Genomic DNA, 22,408 nt, shown 5'->3' with positions numbered 1-22,408 from the left:
TCATGGCTGAGAGTATGGTGGGAAGATCATGTGGAATGGGTGGAGAGATGTGGTTTCAAGAAGCTGTAAAAGAGGCTTGTGATCTCAAAGACGGAGATGGTTTGTACATTTGATGAGAAGGGATGAGGAACACTTGATCAGAGAAGTAGTAGATATAGAAGTAGCAGGATGAAACTTGTTGGAAGACAGGATATCATGGAGAAAAGTGATAGATGAAGATTTAGACCTGGTGGAAGTTGAGGTAGTAAGAGCAAAGGATAGATGATGAAGCCTATGACTTTTAGTGAGTTTCTGTTTCTAACCCTCACTTATTTCTTATAACTCAAGGGTCACATGGCATGAATAATTACATTTAACAGCTGCATGAGGCCTGACTGCTGTTTCATTTTTTTTTAATCTCAAAGAGAGATTGAAGCATCTCAGATCATTTTTTTCAGTTCAAAATGGCCAATGTTTTTTTATGTAGTTAAAAGAATTTAACTAGCCAAGGTTGAAATATTTTAGGTTGCATATTTGTGTTTGTGTATGTCAAAAGGTATTTGAAACGTTAAAACATTTTCTTACTGATTTCAGCTGTACCGTGAAGCAGACCTACATGAAGAAAAGGATCGTATTTCCAGGTCATTAGGAGCCACACGTGACCCAAACCTTATTCAGAGAGTTCTACAGTTTGCCATGTCTGTAAGTGTAATAATGATGTACTGTAGGGTATAGTTCACTTTAGGTTTTAGTTAGCAGTTTTTTGGGCAAGTGGCTTTAAAGTCAATACTTTTGGATTTAAAATAAACAAGTTATGTCAACTACTCTGCATTGAGATAATGAGTGCATGTTTTACCGAGATAAATATTTCAAATTGAATTGGGTTTGTTTTCTTTAAAATCATGTATCTTTTATCAAAATGGTAGTTATGTGTGAGTGACAGTTGCATGACGGTCTTGCGTAAGATCATGATATTGATTGGCAATGTTGGACATTTTATTCGGGATTAAAATGGTTTCAGGTCAAATCTTCATTTTTTAGCAGAATTTCCATTGAAGAGAGGTATGAACTTTTCAGGCTGAAGTCAGGAATCAAGACACAGTGTTTGTCATCATCAGTGTAGCCATGACAGCTCCAGGTCGATCAGCAGCTTGGGCTTTCTTTAAAAAGCATCATCAAGAACTAGTTGACAGATATGAGGTGAGATACTTTTGCCATATTTTCATGCAGTGAATTGCAGAATGTTTTGCAATGGAAAGTTGTGCCTCAGTCTTATTTTTTAATGGGGCCTAAAGATTAGCTGGTAAATTCAAATGTCTTGTGCACCAGTTTGTAACAAGACAAAAAGGTTCATAGTTTGTATGTTCTTTATTAGTTAATGGCTTTAGCAGGAAAGGGGCATAGTTTTCATTCTAAAGGTGTAAGTAAAGTAAGAGAAATTGCATAAGAGAAAATGTTCTGTCACCACGTTAGGTGTGTACCCAAGTAAGATTTCTCATTAAGCAACCAATTTTTGTGGTTTATAGCTAAGCTGTCAGTGTTATCTCCAGAAAACAGTTCCTGCTTTGGCAATTACCGTACTGTATATGCTTGTGTAATGCATGATCTCACGTATCATGCGACCCCCAAATTTTCACCCAGAAAAAATTATTTTATTATGTATCTCTTGTATCAAGCGAGGTCCTTTTTTGAGAGACCAAATTACAATAGACTAACCTCTTTTCCTCCATATCTTTATCCTATCTTTTAGTTATTAAGTGTCCTTTTTTGAGAGACCAAATTACAATTGACTAACCTCTTTTCCTCCATATCTTTATCCCATCAAAAAAGTTAAATAAATTGATAGTAACGCTTTACTCATTGCGTAAAGCGTACAGCCATAAACAACTGAACGAGAAACAGCTGTTTTGTGATGAACAACCAAATCGGATAACAACAGCTGTTTTGCTTGTATTTAAACCATTGTACGATAGTAAATAATTACCTTATTTATGTTACAAATGATGTTAAGTAGAATAGGACTGATATATAGTTACATTACAGTACTGTATGAAAGTTTTCCTAGCCTAACCTGTCCAAAAAAGCTACAGTTATGCAATCCACCCACACATTCACGTTGTTCTTCTTTTATAATCCAGCTTACAACTACAAAAAACCACAAAACAGACTTACAACCCCAAATTTTTAACCTAACCATCAGAGAGCTCTCTCTACCACACCACAGTCTTTTCAACACTCCTGCCTGCATTTGTTTACATTTTGCTCCCTCCTGCCATTTGTCGTCCTATGATGTCACAACACGAACTGATACTTTTAAACATAAAAGAATGTTTTGCTATAAAAACATCTTATAAAATTAATTATGTGCCTTGTATACATTTTGTAACACCCATACCATTTCACTAATGCAGAAAACACAAATAAAATAATAATGATTAAGCTTCTAAAACTAACATATAATCACACTTATATCCTTCTCCCTTCCCTCTAACCTCTTACCCCAATCCCCTCTAATCTCCATTACTCTCTAATTCTTTACCCTCAATGTAGTTTCTAATATTTTCCCCTGAACCTCTAGCTTTAGTCAATACATCAGCTATTTGATGCTTTCCTTTTATCCATCTCACCTCCTTTGTATCCCCAGATTCCATTGTTTCTCTTATTGCTGCAATATCAGTTTTTAATCTCTTACTACTTACTCCAGTGCTTGATTTTATTGCATTCTTTAGGGTTTTAGTATCAATTTTAACCAGTGCTTCTGACTTTTTCCCTCGTACTATCTCTTCCCACAAATGTTTGAAATATATCAATCCTTCTATGGCCCCCCCTACACTCAGAGCTTATGCTTCAATGGTGGATTTTGCTACTCCTCGGGATTTTCTGGATTTCTGCCATATGAGACTTCTCCTCCTCCCATCTGTCAAAGATATCATATAACCCAGTTGTGTTTGAGGCATCTTCAATATTCCCAAATGAAGCATCTGCATAGGCTTCCCAGTAAATCTTTTCTTTTTCTAACTCACTTATTATCACTTCTCCCATTATGCTCTTAGTTTTCTTCACTATTTTAATTAGCTTTTTCATATCTTGAGTCATTCCTTCTTTAAAAGCTTTACTTAATTCACTAACATCGTATGATATTTCTGGCATGGTATGTAGCGATACCCAGTTTAACTGTCCGATCTATATTCTGTTAACTCCTTTTGTCCTAATACTCTAATAACCTGTAAATCTTGTAGCTTCTGGTTCTCTTATAGAATTTATATACTGCCACTGATTAAGACAAATTCCATTTTCCTTATGCTCTGCTATTACTCCTATATACTTGAAACTTTACTTTCTTGTTCTCCTACTTGCAATTTCCCTTTCAATTTCCATTTAAAAATCCTTCAGTTCCTCCATAGTAAAAAACATCTACATGTGTACATAAAATACCATTCAGTTTATTGTCTTTCTTCCAAAAGAATATATTAGGTTCTAATCTACTTCTCTTGCCTTTAAGCTCCACCAATTTTACCACCCAACAATACCTTGCCTTTGCTGCATCCTTGAGCCCATAAACAGTTTTCTTCAGTTTCCATAATCCATAATCCACTCCAACCATCTTCACTATGTGGTTTTAAATGTACTTCCTGTCGTATTTCATCACCTTGTAGATGCACAGTTTTTACATGTAATGTATAACAATTCCAATCTTTCAATTTTATTACTGTCAAACAAAATTTTAAAATTTCAGCATTGCATGTAGGAGAGTTTTTCCCATTTGGCCATTTCTTCTTCAAAACCTCTAGCTACCAATCTTGTTTTGCATATCCTTCCCCCCTCCCCCCCTTTTACTTTTTCACTTACTATCCATCTTGTAGATACTGTATAGCTTTTCGTCCATCATTTACCTCCTCATATACCTTGTTTTCTCTCCAACTTTGCAGTTCTTTTTCTATAGCTTCAATTATGCTTCTATTTTCAGATCCTAGCAAAACCTCTTCTTCATCTTCAATTTTTTCTACATGACTATAACTCTTTAAGTTAACCCATCCCTTGTCACCTGACTGTGAGTCTTCTACATTGTACGAATCAGCCCAAGATTTGCTAGATCTTTTTCCTGCAAGACTATAATAGTCCATTCTTCTACGTGTCCTGTATTGTTGTTTATAGTTGTGACCCTATTTCCCTTTTTGAATTTGGGTATCTCTTCTGTTACCTCACTTTCCTTTTCATCTTCCATTGTTTTCTCTGCCAAATCTCTTTCTATAGTCTCTCTATATCTGCATTCCTTCTCCAGCCCATTATCATCTCCTTTCCATCCTGCCTATCTGTATTCCCTCCTTTGATGCACAGGATTCACCCTTCACAGTGTGCATTTTATCTATTTTAGGTATCTTTTCTTTTTCTGGTGATAGTGTTTGAATCCTAGTAACATGTATTCTAGCTACTTCTCTTAAGAGAATCCCCATGTTTAACCACTACTGTTTTATCCAATACTCCCACTACCTGAGCAGGTCCTTTCCATTCATATTCATTTTCTCTTTAATAGAATACCTCATCTCCCACTACTGCTTCTGCAAATTTATGTTCTCTGGCATTTTTGTTTGAAGCAATTCTTATTTTATTACAAGACTCATTTTTATAAACACTTCTCTGGCTTTATGCATTGTATTCAGTGTATCCCTTACTATGCTTTCTTCCATACCTTTCTCTCTGCTTGCAAGGCTTGAACTTTCTTGTCCCATTAAATTGGCAAAGGGTTTTTTCCAAATATTAATTGGTTAGGGGAGAAACACCATTATTTATTAACCAGTTCATAGCACTAACTACCCATCTTAATGCTATGGACCAATCCACTTTCTCGTCATCTTTCATCTTTCTTAAGCTTTCTTTGATTATGATTATGCCTACCATCTTTTCACACATTCCATTGCTCCATGGTGATTCAGATGCTGTAGCCAATACTTTAATATTCCATCTTTCTGCCATCCTCCTTACATTTTCATTTTTAAATTCTACCCCATTGTCTGATAATATTTTAGAAGGCGCTCCAAATATAGCAAACCACCCGTCAACAAGTGTCTTTATAATAGTTTCTGGTATCTTGTCTTTTATCCAAAAAGCCTGACAATACCTTGTTGCCGTATCTACCATTACCAAGAACTTTCTCTTCCATCTCTCCCACATCCATTGCTACAACTTCATTATATGTTTTACTCCAAGAAAATCCCACTACTGGTTTAGCTGGGTGTCTTTTATATCTTTTACATACTTCACAACCTGCAATTAAGTCTGTTAGTAACTTTTTTATTTCCTCTTTTTCTTTCTCAAACCATCACTCCACGGTGCCTCTGTTAGCTTCCATATTTTATTTCCACCTCCATGACCAAACTGTAGATGAACTTCATCATTGCACCTTTAATTTCCCTTAGACTCTTTCCCTTCCATCCTTCCAGTAACAATAAATTCTTCTACCTTCCATCCTCAAAATTGGTATTTGTAAGTGGCCCTGTTTGTCTTCTCTTAACTTTACCTTCATGTACCCTAATACTTGTATTTTAACACAGTTCTCTTTTAAATTTATAGTCATACCCATTTTACTCATGGTTTTCTTACTATTAACCACGGTACATCACCCTGCAAAATTTTGTTTTTCAATATAACTGGTATTTCCATTACTCCTTTTGACTTGTATGATGACTCACCAAAATTAAATACTTTATTAGACTCTTTCTGAGTATCATTCATTCTCCTCAACTCTTCCTGATTCAAACCCACGACAGTGCGTGCTAATCACAATTCCCCACAAACTGTTGATGTACATCCTGTGTCTAAAATTGCATCAACCTCCCCCCAAGATTCTTTCTCTATTTTACTAACTTCTACATAAACTTTTTCTTCTTGTCCAGTTTCTGATTTCTTCTTAATTTGAAAATTCTGAGGACAGTCTTTACCCCAATGCCATTCCGATTTGCATATTGCACACACTGTTACTTTCCCTTATCTGCTGATAATATTTTTTCCACCTTCACCTCGATTCACTTTTCCTCGATATCTTTGGTTTTCCCTCCCTCTCCCAAAATTCACATAGCCTTCTGATCTTAACCATTCCCCCTCATATTTCATTATCTGTGACACTGTTTTATATTCTAACTTTCCTTGACCTAATACCATTTGTTTTTGATTTTCTGAGATTTGCTTGTTTTATTACATGAAAGCCTTTTGCTTCCCCTTCAAGCATGCTTTTCCCTTTCATTCTACTATACTCTGACTCTGCCTTTTCATACCTAATTATCAATTCTCTCATCTTTTCGCTAGATTCTCTTTCTATTTTAAAATAGTTTTTCATTTTACTGTAATTTTCCATTTGCGTATCTTTTAGATACACTTCATCTAGTTTGGACAGGATTATCTTTGAACCCTCTTTATCCTTAAGTTTATCTCTATCTATTCCTTCTGTTACTTCTAAAGCTTTTCCTTTTAAGCTCATTCTTATCTCTGTCCCCGGATATTTCACCACTTCACACACCACAAGCCAGTCTTTGACTTGTCCTCTCCATCCTTTATAATCGCCCTGCGCCCTGCTAAATCTTGGACAGTCTCTTCTCCATTTCATCTCCCAAAGTTTACCATCAGATCCGTCCATTTTAAACCAACCACACACTGCTACCACTTGAAAGGTTTCCTAGCCTAACCCATCCAAAAAAGCTACAATTATGCAATCCACCCACCTGTTCACGTTATTCTTCTTTTATAATTCAGCTTACAAATACAAAAAACCACAAAACACTCACAACCCAAAATTGACAACCTAACTATCAGAGAGCTCTCTCTACTGCACCACAGTCTTTTCAACACTCCTGCCTGCATTTGTTTACATTTTGCTCCCTCCCGCCACTTGTCGTCCTATGACATCACTTCCTATGATATCACTGCACGAACAGATACTTTTAAACACAAAAGAATGTTTTGGTATAAAAACATCTTATAAAATTAATTGTGTGCTTTTTATACATTTCATAACTCCCATACCATTTCACAAATGCAGAAAATAAATATAAAATAATAATGATTAAACTTCTAAAATTAACATATAATCACTGTACAGTGTACCCTTATTTGCCATGGAGGAAAGATCAGCAAGGAAATATACTGATAAATTTAAGCTGCAAGTTGTAGCTGAAGCTGAGAAAAGAATGTTCAAGCTGCTAATAACTGGAGAGAAAAGTATTTTAATCAAAACTACTGGTCATGAAAGAACACATTTTACTGTTGTTGTAATGTGTATGACAGATGGAACGAAACTTTCCCCCATGGTTATCTTTAAACGGAAATTGATGCCTAAACAAAAATTCCTGAATGGTATTGTTGTTTTATGAAAACCTAAACAGTGCAAATGTTGCTTGATTGCTATGTTTATATTTTATAATATAATAGCAGTATGAGAATACTGTGCATATAGTATTATTGGATACAGTGAAGTAAAGCATAACTTTTTACAAGATCCATGGACAAGGTGCATACTGTATTCATTATATTTGTATTTTATAATACGATACTAATATGTGAATATTACATACATTAATTTTATATCTTGTGTATGATGCAACTCCCTTAAAATTGCTTCAAAATTAGGTCTTCTAAAGTCACATGATTTGTGAGTATATACGGTATGTACAGTGTATGCATGCATTAGTTTTCAAAATTATTTTCAGTGAAGAAATGCAGTACAAAAAGCACTCGGTCAGTATTGCAAAAAAGCATTCAGTCAGCATTTTGAATTTCAATCTGTTTCCACACTTGTGATGGGCAGTATAGTACTCTCTTGATGCTAGGTGATGGCCACAAGCAGCAGTTTCAGCTTAACCATGATCTGTCTTTTAGCACAAATATGTGTTAAGCGAACAACTGTACTGAAATTTTTTTTGTGTGTTTTCGCATCCCATAACATCTACTAATCTGTCAAAGGAGAATTTTTTTTAGATGAAACCCATTAAATATAAAATTGCCCATTTTGTGTCACTGTAATCCATGCATATTAGTCTTATGTATAGGAAAAAAAGATCAGCAGCAACCAGTAGCTTAGCATATATGCAAGGCTGTTGTCCAGATCCCCATGGGCTAACTTTCACCTCAATGTAGTCTGGTTCCTCTGCAAGAAATTAAAGAGGCCAAGAGAAGGGCCCGTTTATTTTAAGTACTGTAATGGGTCTCTGTAAAAAAAATAGTGAAAAGTATTAGGTTTGTACACCACATACTTGTTACCTGTAATATAACCCCCCAAAAATTAAAATTAGCCTGAATAGTCATTTACGAGGAATTGAATTAATATCAATCAAGCACCAGGCCTTGGAGTCCATATGGTTCTATGTTATGCTGAATATAGATAAAGTATGGTCAGCATTATTGGTTGGTAGGTTATATTAAAGAATATTTATTTCTTGAAGGAAGCATATTACACATTCTGTGGAGGAGTGTTCTGTTTCGGTGAGAATATCATGAAGGCGAGGTGAACAGGGAAGAGAGGTTAGGCTGGTAAAGGCTCTGTTGCGTGCAACTGTGCGCTTGGGGCAGGAAAGGATTATATGGGATATGGAAAGAGGGATATGATGAGTTAGACACAAGGTTGGAGGGGATCCGTTCATCAGGTGGGAATGTGTGAGGTTTGAATGGCCAATTTGTAGTCGGGCAAGAGCTGTTTCCCATTGTCTCTTCTTGTGGCATTGGTTTAACCATGGTAGTATGGTAGGTTTAACTATGCGGAGCTTATTTGAGGTACTGGACTAGAAAGACCGCCAGCAATTTAGTAAGTAGTTATGGAAGAATGGGAAATAATCTGAATATGGGATGGTTTTGAAATGTTGACATCCCGACAAAGCTGCAGAGCAGGCCAAAGAGTCTACTTGATCATTGACTAGGATGCCCACATTGCTTGGGGTCCAGCAGAAACAGACTAGTTTTTTCTGGATTGAAATATGAAAGAGCCAGTCTTGAATTTCACAGACTACAGGATGGGTGCAGTCAATAAATTGTGAAAATAACGAAGGATGGTATGGGTAAATTAGAAGTTGTTTTAGTGCAAAAAAATGGCATAGAATTCTGCTGTAAGTATGCTTGCCACAGGTGATAATAGCACAGTAGTTGGAAATGTTTGGTGGGGAAGAGGACAGCAGCCCTAGTTCCTTTAGGGGGACTTGGAGCCATCTGTGTAGATTGGGGCGCAAGTGTCCTGTGTCAAAATGTGCTCTAGGAAATGAGAATGTAGAATAGGAGGAGTATTAAGTTTTGATAAGATGGACAGACTGAGGGAGTGGGGATTAGCCAAGGTGGGAAAGTGTGGATGTAGAAAGGAAGGATTTCCAATTGTGGTGATGAAGAGTGAGAGAGAACAGTTTTTATATGGATAGAGAAAGGGTGAGGTCAGTTGGGATTGTTAGTAAATTTGGCAAGTAGGGGTTCAGGTACAGTTAGCTTCAGGGTAGAGAATCGGTGGAATCTGGCATAGTATCTAAGAGAGAGGAGGGCACGTTGGCAGGTAAGCAATGCTAGTCCTCATTCAGCATAGAGTCTTTCTACTGGTGATGAACGGAAGGCCCCAAGGGCCAATCTTAGTCCTAAGTGGTGCACCACATCCAGAAAGCCTAGAAGATCAGGGAAAGCTGAAGAGCACACATGGCATCCGTAATCCAGGACAGATAGAATGACTACACGTAGGTGCAGAAGTGTTTTATGGTCAGCGCCCCGGGTAATGTGGGATAAAGTTTAAAGGAGTCAAAGACGTTGGAGAGCAGTTTTTTTAACTGGCAGGATGTGTTCTTTCCAGGTAGGGTGGGAATCAAAATTAAACCAAGGAATTTACCACTATTATGGTACTGTGTGGGTGAATTATAAAGCAAAAGTGGCGATAGAGATGCTGTTTTGGAGCAAGATAAGATAAAAGATTGGAATTAGTTTTATTGGTGTAAAAGAGGAATCCATATCTTAGTAGCCCATGAAGAGGTAGCTAGAACAGCAGATTATATTAGTGAGTGGAGCTTAGGGATTGAGGAATCGGCAGCACAAATTGTGAGATCATTGACATAAAGGGAAGATGTAACTCCCACTGGCAGGGATGCTATAATACCATTAATTGCTATAAGAAATAGGGTAGTGCTAAGAATGCAACCTTGGGGAACTCCTTCATATTGAGTGAAGGGTAAAGAAATGGAAGAGCTTATGCATACATGGAAGGTTTGGTTGTTAAGAAAAAATGGGATGAAAATGCCCATATTACCTTTTATACCAAATTGAAGTAGTTGATGTAAGATGTGGTATTCCCAGGTGGTATCATATGCTTTTTCTAAGTCAAAGAAAACTCTAAGGACTGATTGTTTAGAAGCAAAGGCTGTTGGGATGTAAGATTCTGTGTGCAAGAGAGTATGCTGTGCTCGTGCTTCATCTGTAGCCAAATTGAGATATAGAAAGTTGGTGTTTTGATTCAAAATGTCACATTAGGCAAAAATTTATCATTCTTTATAGTAATTTATATAAGCAGCTCGTTAGGGAAATAGGTCAATAGTCTTGGGGTGCATTTCCTGATTTATTTGGTCTTAGTAAGGGGAAGATAAGGGTTTTGTGCCAATGCTGGGGAAATTTGCCTTTTGTCCATATTCTGTTTAGTAATGATAAGAGAAAGGTTATGGAATTTGATGAAAGGTGTCAGAGAATTTAGTTGTGGATACTGTCAGGGCCTTCACGTGTTCTGACAGGATTTGAGTGCTGAGATAAATTCTGCAATGGAAGATGGAATACTGTATGATTCCATGGGAGATAAAGTAAAGTTGATTGGCTCTTTCCTGTTTTAAGCTTTATGTTTGTGGATTGGGAGGGGAGATGTTCTCCTGTACCAATATGACTAAAATATTGGCCTAGTGTGTTGGCTATTTCTGTTGTGTCACCAATAAAATTGTTATTCATGTTTAGTGCTGGGGCTTTGTGAGGTGGGTGTTTTCCTGATATTTTATGTATACATCTCGAGACAGCTAAAATAGGGGAGGAAGAAGTTAATGAGGAGACATAGCATTTCCAACTTGTGATTTGTGAAGCAAGTATTGTGCGTTTCAACAAGGCTTTAGCTCTTTTGAAAATTATAAAGGCAGTGCGGTACCCAGAGAGTTTCTTTTTCTTAAGAAGCTACACCAAGCAGGGCGTTTTATGCATAGAGCTGGACCAGTCTGTTCCACCAGGGTACACACTTTGACATGAAAGGTCAGGTGGTCTGTGGGATGGCTGTGGATGCAGCACTTACAACAGTGATGGTGAAGTATGTAAGCATGTCAAGGGTTGATGAAAAGGATGTAGTAGGTAGAGACATGTCTGAAAGCATAGAAAAAGAGTGCCAGTCAGCTTTACAAAGTGCCAGCTTGGAGGATTAGGAAGTTGGACATAGGAAGTAGGTAAAAGAAGGGTAGGGAAGTGGTCACTAGTTATGAAGTGGTCTAATACTGACCAGTGAAAGTCTAGTTGGAGAGCATAGTGATAGATCTAGACAAGAAAAGGACTGTGTTTTTGCATCAAAATGTGTTGGGTGTTCTGAGTTTAAAACAGACAGATTATTAGATAATTAAAAACTGTTCAAGGGTGCTTCCATGGTAATTGATAACTGAGCCACCTCATAATGTGTAGCAGCAATTGCAGTCACCTATCACAAGTAAGGGGGATGGTAATTTGGAAAGGAGGTCTTGAAAGGCAGTGAAGTCAATAGGGTAGGAGGGAGATAGGTAGACTGATACTCTGGTAATCCATCTTTGTAGGAAGACTCATATAATAGTACAAGGAAAGGTTGTTGTAATGCTTATGGATAAGTATGGTATTTTTGGATGAATTAAAATAGAAGCAAAAATGGAGTGAGGAGAACAATGGAAATGGTAATTGGGATTAGGTTTCAGTGGTTGAGTAAGGAAAGTTTCTTGGAGGCGTATTACTTTAGATTTGTATTGTGAGAGGAGATATCTGAGATCATGTCAGTGGGATCAGAATCCTTGAATGTTCCAACAGAGTACAGACATAAAAGGGAATGAGATATATGATGTGATATTATTGTTGGTATGGTTGAAGTAGGGTTGTTATAAGTTCTTCGTTGGAGGGGTGGATAGAGCTGTCGCCTGACACGCCGTTGGCCCAGCGTTCGACTCTTCTACCCGGCTAATGAAGAATTAGAGGAATTTATTTCTGGTGATAGAAATTCATTTCTCATCATAATGTGGTTCAGATCCCACAGTAAGCTGTAGGTCCCGTTGCTAGGTAACCAGTTGGTTCTTAGCCATGTAAAATAAATCTAATCCTTCGGGCCAGCCCTAGGAGAGCTGTTAATCAGCTCAGTGGTCTGGTTAAACTAAGATATACTTAGATGGGGATGGACTGTCTTCAGTACGAAATAAGGACGAGTGAGTGTCAGGAATAATGGGTGAGTCATATGTAGAAGGGAAGTCCAAAGGTGAGGAGGGATAGGAAGAGAGAGACTAGTGGGTACAACCTAGTTGTAAAACAAGGTCAAGGATACTTCTTCTCTGTACAGAGGTCTTGAGTAGAAGGTTGGGTGGGAAAGGTGAGGCAGGTGGAGATTCTGTGGAAGTTGGCAGGGGAGGGGAGGGGGGAAGGATAGCGAGAGGGTTGTGGACCTCAGCAGTGGTATGATGGACAGCATTTTTTTTTTGTGGGAGGAGGTGGGGGACGAGGTTGGGTTTGGGATCATGATAAAGGGTTGATTTATGCAATCCTCAGTGTCCTTCATGGTTTCCGGAGGAGACTTGATTGTAAGGGTTTTCTTGGGTGGAGGGCAAACAGGAGGTGACGGGAAAACTTCGAAGGGGAGAATTTGTTATTGGTCTTTGAAGTTGTTATAAATTGGCATTTATTTCTTCGTGTGGGGTTTGTGTTAAGGAGAGGAAGTTCTAGGAGTGAGGGATGGGAAAATAGGGATGTAGAAGGAGGTGTCTGAATTTAACAACACAAAATGGTTTGACAAGGGTACATTTGAGATAAGAAGAGGGGAAGAGATATGCATAGGTTTGGGCAAAGAAAGGGATGAGGGTAAGGAAGTGTTAGAGGTGGTGGTGGATTGGGGAATTAAAGAGGGGAAGGAGTTGGGAGGGGTTGGTTGTGATGTGATATTGGCAGTGGTTTTGCTAGTTTGCTTTGCTGTTGTCACGATCTGGGCCAGGGTGACAGTGGTAAAGCCAAGGTGGCAAGCCTCCTGTCTAGTTCTTTCAAGGTCAATCCATGTGCTTGAATCGGAGGGCAGCACCTCTGATTCAGATTTGTAGACAGGGCAACCATAGTGAAAAACATTGTTTGTCAGCACAATTGGCGCAAATGCGCTCTTGTGAGTGGCAGTCTGCTAGATCATGGTCAGGTGAGCTGCAAAGGGGCAGCACACTGGAAATCTGTAAAATTTGGCTGGGTGGCTGAAGCGCCAGCACTTTTGGCATTGACGTGGGGGCGGAATATACTTTGTAATGTTGACTTCCGATGTATACGTCTTGTGGGAGGTCTTGCCCTTTGAATGTGATCTTTGCAAAAAATTTTGGATATTTCCTGTTGCTCTTGTCCCCAAGAGTGTAGCTTGTAACATGGAGAACTTCATGGCAGTCACTTAGGAGTTTTTTGAGATTCATTGAGCATTCACCTCAGCTGACACTGTCAACCAGGCACTGCTCAGAGGGTATCACCACTATTCCAGTGCAGCTGGTAAGGTGAGGATGTGGAATGGTAGGGAAGGCAATACCTTGTAGGTCTTTGAAAGTGGACATTGCTTGAGCCTGAGCCTGAGCCTCTGTGTTCACCATAACAAGGCATGAGCAGTCGTGTTTAGTTAGGAGTTTCGCCATTCCTACCTGTCTCTGCAATGAACTGGCAATTTCTTCAAGTAAATGGTACTTCTTTGAGGAATCATTGGCAATTTCTTCAAGTAAATGGTACTTCTTTGAGGAATCATATCAATCTCATTCTCTTGCATTGTGCATGATTATTTTATTACAAGGTAATAACCTTTAATGAAATGTGATTTATGTAATTGTGTTTATCAATATGGCATCATATATTTACCAAAGGTTTCAACCAATGATTGTTGATTTATGATTTGTTTTGGATGAGCATGGATTCTTAATTTTTGTATGCCGTAACATATAAATACACATCAAGTGCATACTGTAGTTATCTCCATGTGATGCACGTGTGTGTGTATTTATACACATGCACTAAGACTGAGACACAGATGGGCAAAAAACATTCTGACACAACTTACTTGGGCAGTTTTATACCAATAGTAAATTATAATAGGCAAAATTTTTTCAGTTCTCTGGTATTTCAACTTCAGAAAAGCTTATTAAGATTAATGTAAACAAAGTATTTTTCAAAATAAATGAAGTGGAAAAAATTACTTGAGACAGTTGAAGCAGGCAAAGGCCGCTTAACCCTCCCCACTCAGGTCTCCCTGCCCTCTCACCTCATAAGCACTTATCCTGTCCTACACCTGCAATACTCAGCCACTCAGAAGCAAATAACACAAATGACTTTCCAGTGACAGATACTTCCCCTGGCATACAACCCCCACAGTACCTTTCTGAGTATGTTCGTGAATGTAAGCAATACCATTCCCTCTTTCTGCTTGTGCAATGTTGCCAACCACATGGGTGCATTCCTGTAATTTTTATTTATTGTAAATATATATTGTGGTGCTGGGGACCCTCCAGATAATGTAGTTCTGGATAAGGTAAAACTGGATAATTGAAGGGCTCTGCCTCCTTGGTGCCTGGAAGTGACCTGTTGTCAATACTTGCATGTATAGGAAGATATTAAGGATGTATATGCCATCAAGACTTATCCTGAGGCCCAGTGAGGTTTGCAACTCCAGCGTCACAGATGTATTGGGCTCTTACCCCATGCAATAGGATGGCAAAGGGAGCTGTGGATTTGTTCTGGGTGCCTGAAGTTTGGGTTTTTGCCACAAAGTCAACTGAAAAAGATACCTAGAGTGTGAAGTTTACGAACCATTTTATGGAAAACCAAAGAGCTGTAGAAAGATGATCTTCAGTGTATGTCTTGAGAAAGAGGCTTGATCCAAAGGTTCATAAAGTATTCTCAAAAGGCTCTTCAAAAGTAAAGCAAGATCCCTCTTGAGAGGCTTATGGATCTTGGATGAACCTCCTCCTTCAAGTGCTGGCATAATCTTTTTGATTATAGAGAAAATGTTCATGTGAAGTTCACAGTGCTTGAAGACCCGGGACAGGGCTGACCTGTTTCCCTTAATAACAGACACAAACACTTTCATGGCATCTGAAAAAAAATATGCTTGTTGGAAAAGGAGTAATGACTGGATTGTTACCATTCTCATCAGGCCAACTGCAGAACAGGTTCCACTTGGTCTCGTACAGAATGAAGGCTGAGGTAAAGCACAGTCTGGGCAAAGCTTCAGCTGTCATTACTGCAAACCATCTCTCTTTAAGGCCCAAATAGATGACCTCCATATTTGAAGGTTTAGCATAATCTGATTCCTGTGAAAACCTTTGGAAAGTTTTTCCAACTGGGAAGAATCTTTAGGGGCATCATCAGAAAGGCCCAGGAGATCTAGAAACTTCCTGCTGCAGCCAGTGATGGCTGACCGACATAAGGAAATTTCTGGAATCCTGAATCATTTTAGAGAAACTGCCTTGATCAAAAGAAGTCTGTGCCCCCCCCCCCATTACTGCAGAGCCTTGCAGACTTCTGGATGAGGGGAAGACCTGGTATCTTTGGGTGATACAGTGTAAATTTTTTACATCCCCCTCTCCCGGGGATAAACTTAGGAAGTGGCTGAACATAGTTGGCATTTGCTTATTTAAGGTACAGTGGTACTCCGGTTAGGAAACAGTATTGTTCACAAACAAATTGGGGTTCAGATGTATGAAAATATTTTGTTCTGGTTCACGAACTGTGCTTCAGACCGCGAACACACAAACATCCCCCAAAAGGGTCTATTGAGGCGCCCCAACTTTTTTAGTGGAGGATGGAGCATCATCATAAGTATAGTGGTTGATGAAATACAGAGAGAGAGAGAGAGAGAGAGAGAGAGAGAGAGACTATTGCCCTGGTTAGGTTATTACACCAATATATCGATTTGCAAAAGTCGAATAATAGTTGTACTACTGAGAATAATCATAATTTTAAAAAACTGTTGTTTTACTGTATCTAATCATATTGTATGTATTATTGTCTTATTATTAAAAAATATGAATAGAGCGATCATGTGCCATTTGCATTTTGGTTTTGTTAACATTCTTAAAATCATCAGTTGATTGCATTTTACCGACATCATCACTGTCTTTAGTTGCCAAATTCAGAGACGTTTCTTCCGTAAGTTATCAAATCTGGGTTTAAAAATTGCAACTACTTTATTTATAAACGCAGTAAGTTAAGTGAAGGATGTGAGATTTTGTCAGTTTCAGGCATTCATTTTGCCTCCAAATCGTTATGGGGTCTGCTCACTATTCGCTTCTTTAGCCACAGCTACAATACCTGCTGCTTAAAGTTAGTGGCATACTTTCGTAACACCTTCTCCATTGTGTGACGGATGAATAAGAACGTATTTGATTTTTATTTACGGAATTACACTCAAATAAGCAAGGTTTTAACAAGACAACTGTAACGCAACTCTTAGTAAAGGTGTCAGTTATGGTAACTAAACTCAGGAAACAGCTGTTTATTAATGTCAAATGCAGGACAGTAAAAGCTTTAGCATAATTTTTAGAGATGAAAGCATTGTAAATTAATAAAGAAACAGTAACAAATAACTCTAGGGATGCAGATAAGTGAGTGGTGTACCCACTAAGAGTGCATGATTTGAAAAAACAGTTCAGCACTCGATCTGGAGGCGAAACCCTCACATTGATATTTTCATTTCGTACCAATATATCCGTAAGTACGATACAATATACCATATATTTTATATTCTTTATCCCAGGAAAACAAAAAATTGAAAAAATCAGTGTTTCTGAGGTTTGAACAAATTATTTGTGTTGACATTATTTTAAATGGGAAAAATTCAGGTCACTAACTTTACGTGTGATGAACTGTGTCCTTGAACTAATGAAGTTTGTGAACCGAGGCATAACTGTATTTGATTGCTACTCGACAGAGATTGTGATCTTGTATCTCATAGGTTCTTAAGATATGCTGTTGTGGTTGTGTTGTCCTCCATGACATCAATTGACTTGCATCTTATCCAGATAGAAAATGTTTAGAGACCCACGAACACTGCCATCAGCTCTGGACAACTGATATCTCTTTCCCTGTGCTGCTGAAACCAAGAGCTTGAAGCCTGTAAATCCAGAGGCAGAGGCTGATTGCTCAGCCCCTGGTTCCAGAAATAATCACCAGTGAAGGAGGGACTAGAGGGTGGCTAAATTTAGATTATGAAAGTCCTACCACCACCAGAGATCTTCCTGAATGCCCTCAGTAGTGGAATCCTGAAAGCTGTCAGGTTGCATTGTTATAATCCATGTCCTGTTGTTGAGTTGTAACTGAAGGGGTTGGATCCCGTGCAGACAAGGGGGACTGACTCCTCTAGTACAGTACATTGCTCTTTTCTGAATTGGATTGCTCCCAGTTAACTTGGAGTAATAATCTTGGCCAAGGTATTAAACATGTTTCTCACAGTTAGAGTGAGGAATAAATGTCAAGCTTTGAGGGTGTTTTGTTAAAGTAGTTTTGGAATCTTCATAAGAACTTTATCAGAACCTTCACTTTTTAAATTTCAATAAATGGCAGTAAATATGCATGGTGAAAATTAAGTTTAAACTTTGTGGTCATGTTGAAATCTGTGAGTTGTACTGATATTGTGGTTGTAGTAATTTATACATTGATTCAGACTTTCAATGTTAGACCTTTAGGATACCCATACGTAGAGGGATTAAATATTGCTTTTGGGTACATAAATTTGGAGAGTTTGGTTTTTGTTACATTTTGTATTCTTGCAATCACAAATAATTAACAAAATGACCTCTAAACATTACCACATCAGAGCCTTGATATTAACTACTACTGGTAGTTCTGGTAGCTTTTAAGCTGCCTGCAAATTTTCATATGTTATGTCACAAAAGGGGTATACTTTGTGACATAACAAGGCAGTCCCCGGTTTACGACGGTGGTTCCGTTCTTGCGCCGCGTCGTAACCCGAAAATCGTCGTAAAGCGGAACGATGGCATACGACGCCAGAAAATTGTATAAAAATTTGAAACAAAAGTTATGAAAGCCTTACTTTTAATCCTTTGGGTATACTGCATGTTGTTTCTTGATGTTTTACCTACATTTTGATGTGGTGTGTATCCAAAACTGGTGGTTCTGGAATGTAAAAATTTACAATTTACTACAAAGTACAGTACTGTACAGTAAATCCTGTATGCAGTAAAGTATAGAGTACTGTATCCTACATACACTGCACAAAAGTAAAATACAACATGTTATACAGTAACACAGGTGTACAGTACACTGTACTGTACTGTAATTTATACCAAAGAGTTTATAAAAGATAAAAAAAAAAGTGAATTCCTTACTTTTATTTTGGAAACCCCGTGCTTCTTAACCCTGGAAAAATGGTGTGGCCTCATGATTCAGGGGGATTCTGGAATGTAAAAATTTAGTATTAGTGTACGTATAATACTGTACAGTAGTCCTGCATGCAACAAAGTACAGTACTGTACTGTATAAATACAGAACAGTCAGTATTTTACAGTAGAATAATAAATATATAAAAATTATAAAGAGTTAGGAATTCCTTACCTCATTCAGTGATTGTCAAAGCTGTTACAAAGTTGCAGGCTAGGTTGGGGAGATGGAGATTGTATGCGTGGGGAGCCTGCAATGATAAGGATAAAATTGCTGCAGAGTTTGTACTGTATGTGTTACACTGTTCTGTATCAGTTCAGGTATTTCACAAACCTATGTTCAACAGTACAAAATAAAAATATGAATGCCTTACCTAATTTCAGTGATTTTTAGAAGATGGAGGCGAGGATGAGGAGCTCTAGTAAAGGTGCTGGGCAGTCTGGAATATTAGAATGAAGACGTTACTTTATATTTATCAAATGTACTGTACATATGACCATTTATAACATTAAAAACAGTGAAGAATTCAATACCTTGAGTGATTTGAAAGATGTAGGCTACATGAGGAAGGTTTTGTACAGTTCCAGTAGAGGTCAGGTTAAAGGTGCATGTCAGTCTGGAATGATAATGTACATGATAAAGATTAGAATAAAGTACTTCTGTGGATTTCATAAACAGTACACTAATTTTATAAAATGTATAACAATTTATAAAACAGAAAGTGTTCTTACCAAATTCTAGTGGTTGGCTTGCTTACTGGGATGGGCATATGGTAGATGAGAACAGGGGGCTATGGTGTGGCATCTGCAGGTGCTTGGGAGTCTGCAATGAAAAGATAGAAATGATACTGTACACAGCAGTACTGTACTGTACTGTATAAGTATAATAACACAATTTAAAACAATGTAGGCTAATAGAAATTTCTAAAAAGTGAAGAATTCCTTACCTGGTGGACATGAAATGGGTGCAGGTGCTACTGGTGCAGGTGAATTTGGAGTTGAGCAGGGGACACCTGTCATTTGTGGAATGATAAAAGATAGAAATTACCACACAGGGGTATGTATGCAATAAGCTACTGTACTGTATACAGTTTTATAAAGTGATTTGAAAGAAAAAAAAAAAGTCATGAAATCCTTACCTGATGGGGCTGGAGGGGATAAGGTCAGCTGAGTTGGGCCGGGAGGAGGCTGTAACATGTGGATCTGGAATGATAATGATTATGTAAAGTTACAGCAAATACTAAAGCAATAGTGTACTGTACAGTGGGTGAAGTGCAGTACACTTTTTGTAACATTTATAAAAATTTATAAAACATTAAAAAAACATTAAGAATTCCTTACCTGGTGAAGTTGGAGAGGAGACAGGAGGTCCGTAACTAAAACCCTGGAATTCTTCAGGGGGTCAGGACTGTCATCACTACCAAAGAGATCTGGAATGGCACATAATGAAATAAATTAGGTTATGCGATAGTAAATATAAAATTTGTACCATATGTACAGTACTGTATATACAAATGATTTCATGTATGAAAATTATAAAAATTAAACACTTAGAATTCCTTACCTGATAGAGCTGGAGAAGCTGCTGGGAGGTTACTGCAGGTACAGGTTCAGGCTCAGGTTCTGATTCATAGCCAGGTAGAGGTTCTGGGAATCTGGATTAGGAGTCACTTCTGCAATGATACAAATGATAAAATTTATTGGGTTATGCTGTGTATCTACAGTATGTAAATATAAATTGCAGTAACATTTTTATAAATATTATTACAAGTTATAACAATTTATATTACAGCAGTTAATAAAAATAAAGTTGAGAAATCCTTACCTAGACTAGGAGTGGCAGGTGGTGCTGAAGACTTCTTCACGAAGAAAGAGTCTAGCCTAGACTGCACTTTCTTCTTCAGCTGCTTCTCCTTCAGCGCCTCCCTGTAGCACGTAGTAAGATCCAGCATTCCTCTGCGAATCCTCTCAAACCTGGCAATGTTAGGGTCCTCACCCTCAAATGCTGCCAAACATTTCTCCAGGTGAGCAAAACCCTCTGTCAAGCCCTTGATTGTTAATTCCTTGACCTTTGGTTGTGGTGCCTCTTCCTCCTCCTCGATCATCTGCTTCTCCAGCTCAATGAGGTCCTCCGATGACAATTCCTCTCCGTGGGATGCCAGCAGCTCGGTGACATCCTCAGCTTCCAAGTCCAGTTTCAGCCTCTTGCTTAGCCCAACAATTTTCCTTGTCACAGCCTCAACACCTTCTGCCTGCTCAAACCCTTAAAACTATTCACAAACTGCGGACACAGTTTCTTCCACGCACCATTCAGAGTCGACACCTTTACTTCGTCCCAAGCACGTGCGATGTTCGTCACAGCATCTGCAATGTTGTAGCCCTTCCAAAAATCTTTCAGAGTCAACTCCTTGTTACCTTCAACGGCCCGTAAAGCAGCGCGTATTGTCCTCCTCAGGTAGTATGCCTTGAAGTTAGCAATGACTCCCTGGTCCATCGGCTGTATGAGGGATGTAGTATTTGGTGGTAGATAAACCACCTTCACATTAGGGTTCATATTACTAAGATTAGCCGGGTGACCAGGGCATTGTCTAAGACAAGCAGGACCTTAAAAAGGCAGACCCTTCGAGGCACAATACCTTTCCACTGCGGGCACAAAGTGGTCATTGAACCAGTCCTCAAAGACCATCAAGGTAACCCAAGCTTTCTTATTGGACTTCCAAATGACGGGAGTTGACTCTTGAAAATGCCCTTAAAAGCCCTGGGATTTTCTGCCAAGTACACTAGCAAGGGCTTAAGCTTCAAATCGCCACTAGCATTGGCCCCAAAGAGTAAAGTCAGCCTCTCCTTACCAGCTTTATGGCCTGGTGCTGACCTCTCCTCCTTGGAAATGTATGTACGATTTGGCATTCTTTTCCAAAATAACCCTGTCTCATCTACATTAAATACCTGGTCAGCAGTGTAACCACCTTCCCCTAATTATCTCAGCCAAACCACTAGGGAAACTTTCTGCTGCTACGTCATCAGCGCTAGCAGCTTCACCTTTGCAACTTCACATTGTGCAAATTTGCACGAGCCTTGAAGCGGTTAAACCAACCCCTACTGGCGGAAAATTCTTCACTAGCACTGCCTTCCCCATTTTTTTCTTCACCACTGCCGCATGCAGCTCCTAGCCTTCTCTTGAATCACACTCAGGCTCACTGGAACACGCCGTTGGTTCTGGTCTTCCAGCCAGATCAACAATAACTTCTCCATCTCCACTACGTTCTGGCCACGTTGCTTCCACGTTAATCACCGTTGCCTTCATTGGTGCAGCGTCTTGCACATGTTTCAGAATCGCTGCTTGTCCTTCACTATGGTAACAACCGTCGTTCTGCTAAGGCCCAAGGCACGGCCTATCTCGGTGTTACTTTCACCCTTCTCTCGAGCGCTTAATTACGTCGTGATTTGCTTCCATGGTGATGCTCTTCCTCGGCTTCTTGGATGCACTAGCATCAGATGATACATTCTGCCGTTTTGGAGCCATAGTGAAGGCACAATTCACGAAAAACTGCAGCTAAAGAAAAGCAACAATGAGGCAACGTGCCTAACTCTGCGGAGGCAAACACGTGAGTGAGGAAAGGGTTGTTTGGTATTGTTACGGCGCCTGCGTGATCGACCCAGGAAGGTCGTTGTCCGGTCAACTACTGTACAGTACCAATGCAGTTACATACAGGCGCAGCTACGCTCACGAAACTAGTTCCGCTTACAAAGCGGCGTAAAAGCGCCGAAAAAAGTCATAACCTTGCAATGTATTTTAATAATTGTAACCAGAAACTGATTTTTGA

General features: G+C 38.8%; 1 protein-coding gene and 1 long non-coding RNA gene across 4 annotated transcripts in view; one reads left to right on the top strand and one right to left on the bottom strand.

Moving 5' to 3' along the window:
• Psa (puromycin-sensitive aminopeptidase) overlaps positions 1 to 22,408 on the top strand; it is a 133,828-nt gene that overhangs the window by 98,904 nt on the left and 12,516 nt on the right. For all 3 annotated transcript variants that reach the window (XR_010857448.1, XM_067128899.1, XM_067128912.1), the window contains exons 14-15: positions 574 to 681; positions 1,057 to 1,179. Coding sequence is in view for 2 of the 3 variants with exons in the window: in XM_067128899.1 (XP_066985000.1) it covers positions 574 to 681; positions 1,057 to 1,179 (231 nt within the window). In the remaining variant the exon portion in view is untranslated. The remainder of the gene's footprint in view (positions 1 to 573; positions 682 to 1,056; positions 1,180 to 22,408) is intronic.
• Positions 15,628 to 18,789, bottom strand: LOC136853414 (uncharacterized). Its single transcript, XR_010857450.1, has 3 exons — positions 18,760 to 18,789; positions 18,534 to 18,601; positions 15,628 to 18,321 (listed from the first exon to the last, which is right to left on the bottom strand). It is a non-coding gene; the product is annotated as an uncharacterized lncRNA (long non-coding RNA).

Source organism: Macrobrachium rosenbergii, chromosome 3, assembly GCF_040412425.1.
Source record: "Macrobrachium rosenbergii isolate ZJJX-2024 chromosome 3, ASM4041242v1, whole genome shotgun sequence".
NCBI classification, from domain to species: Eukaryota; Metazoa; Arthropoda; class Malacostraca; order Decapoda; family Palaemonidae; genus Macrobrachium; species Macrobrachium rosenbergii.
The sequence above is the reverse complement of the archived record's forward strand: the minus strand, read 5'-3'. Positions and strand labels throughout refer to the sequence as shown.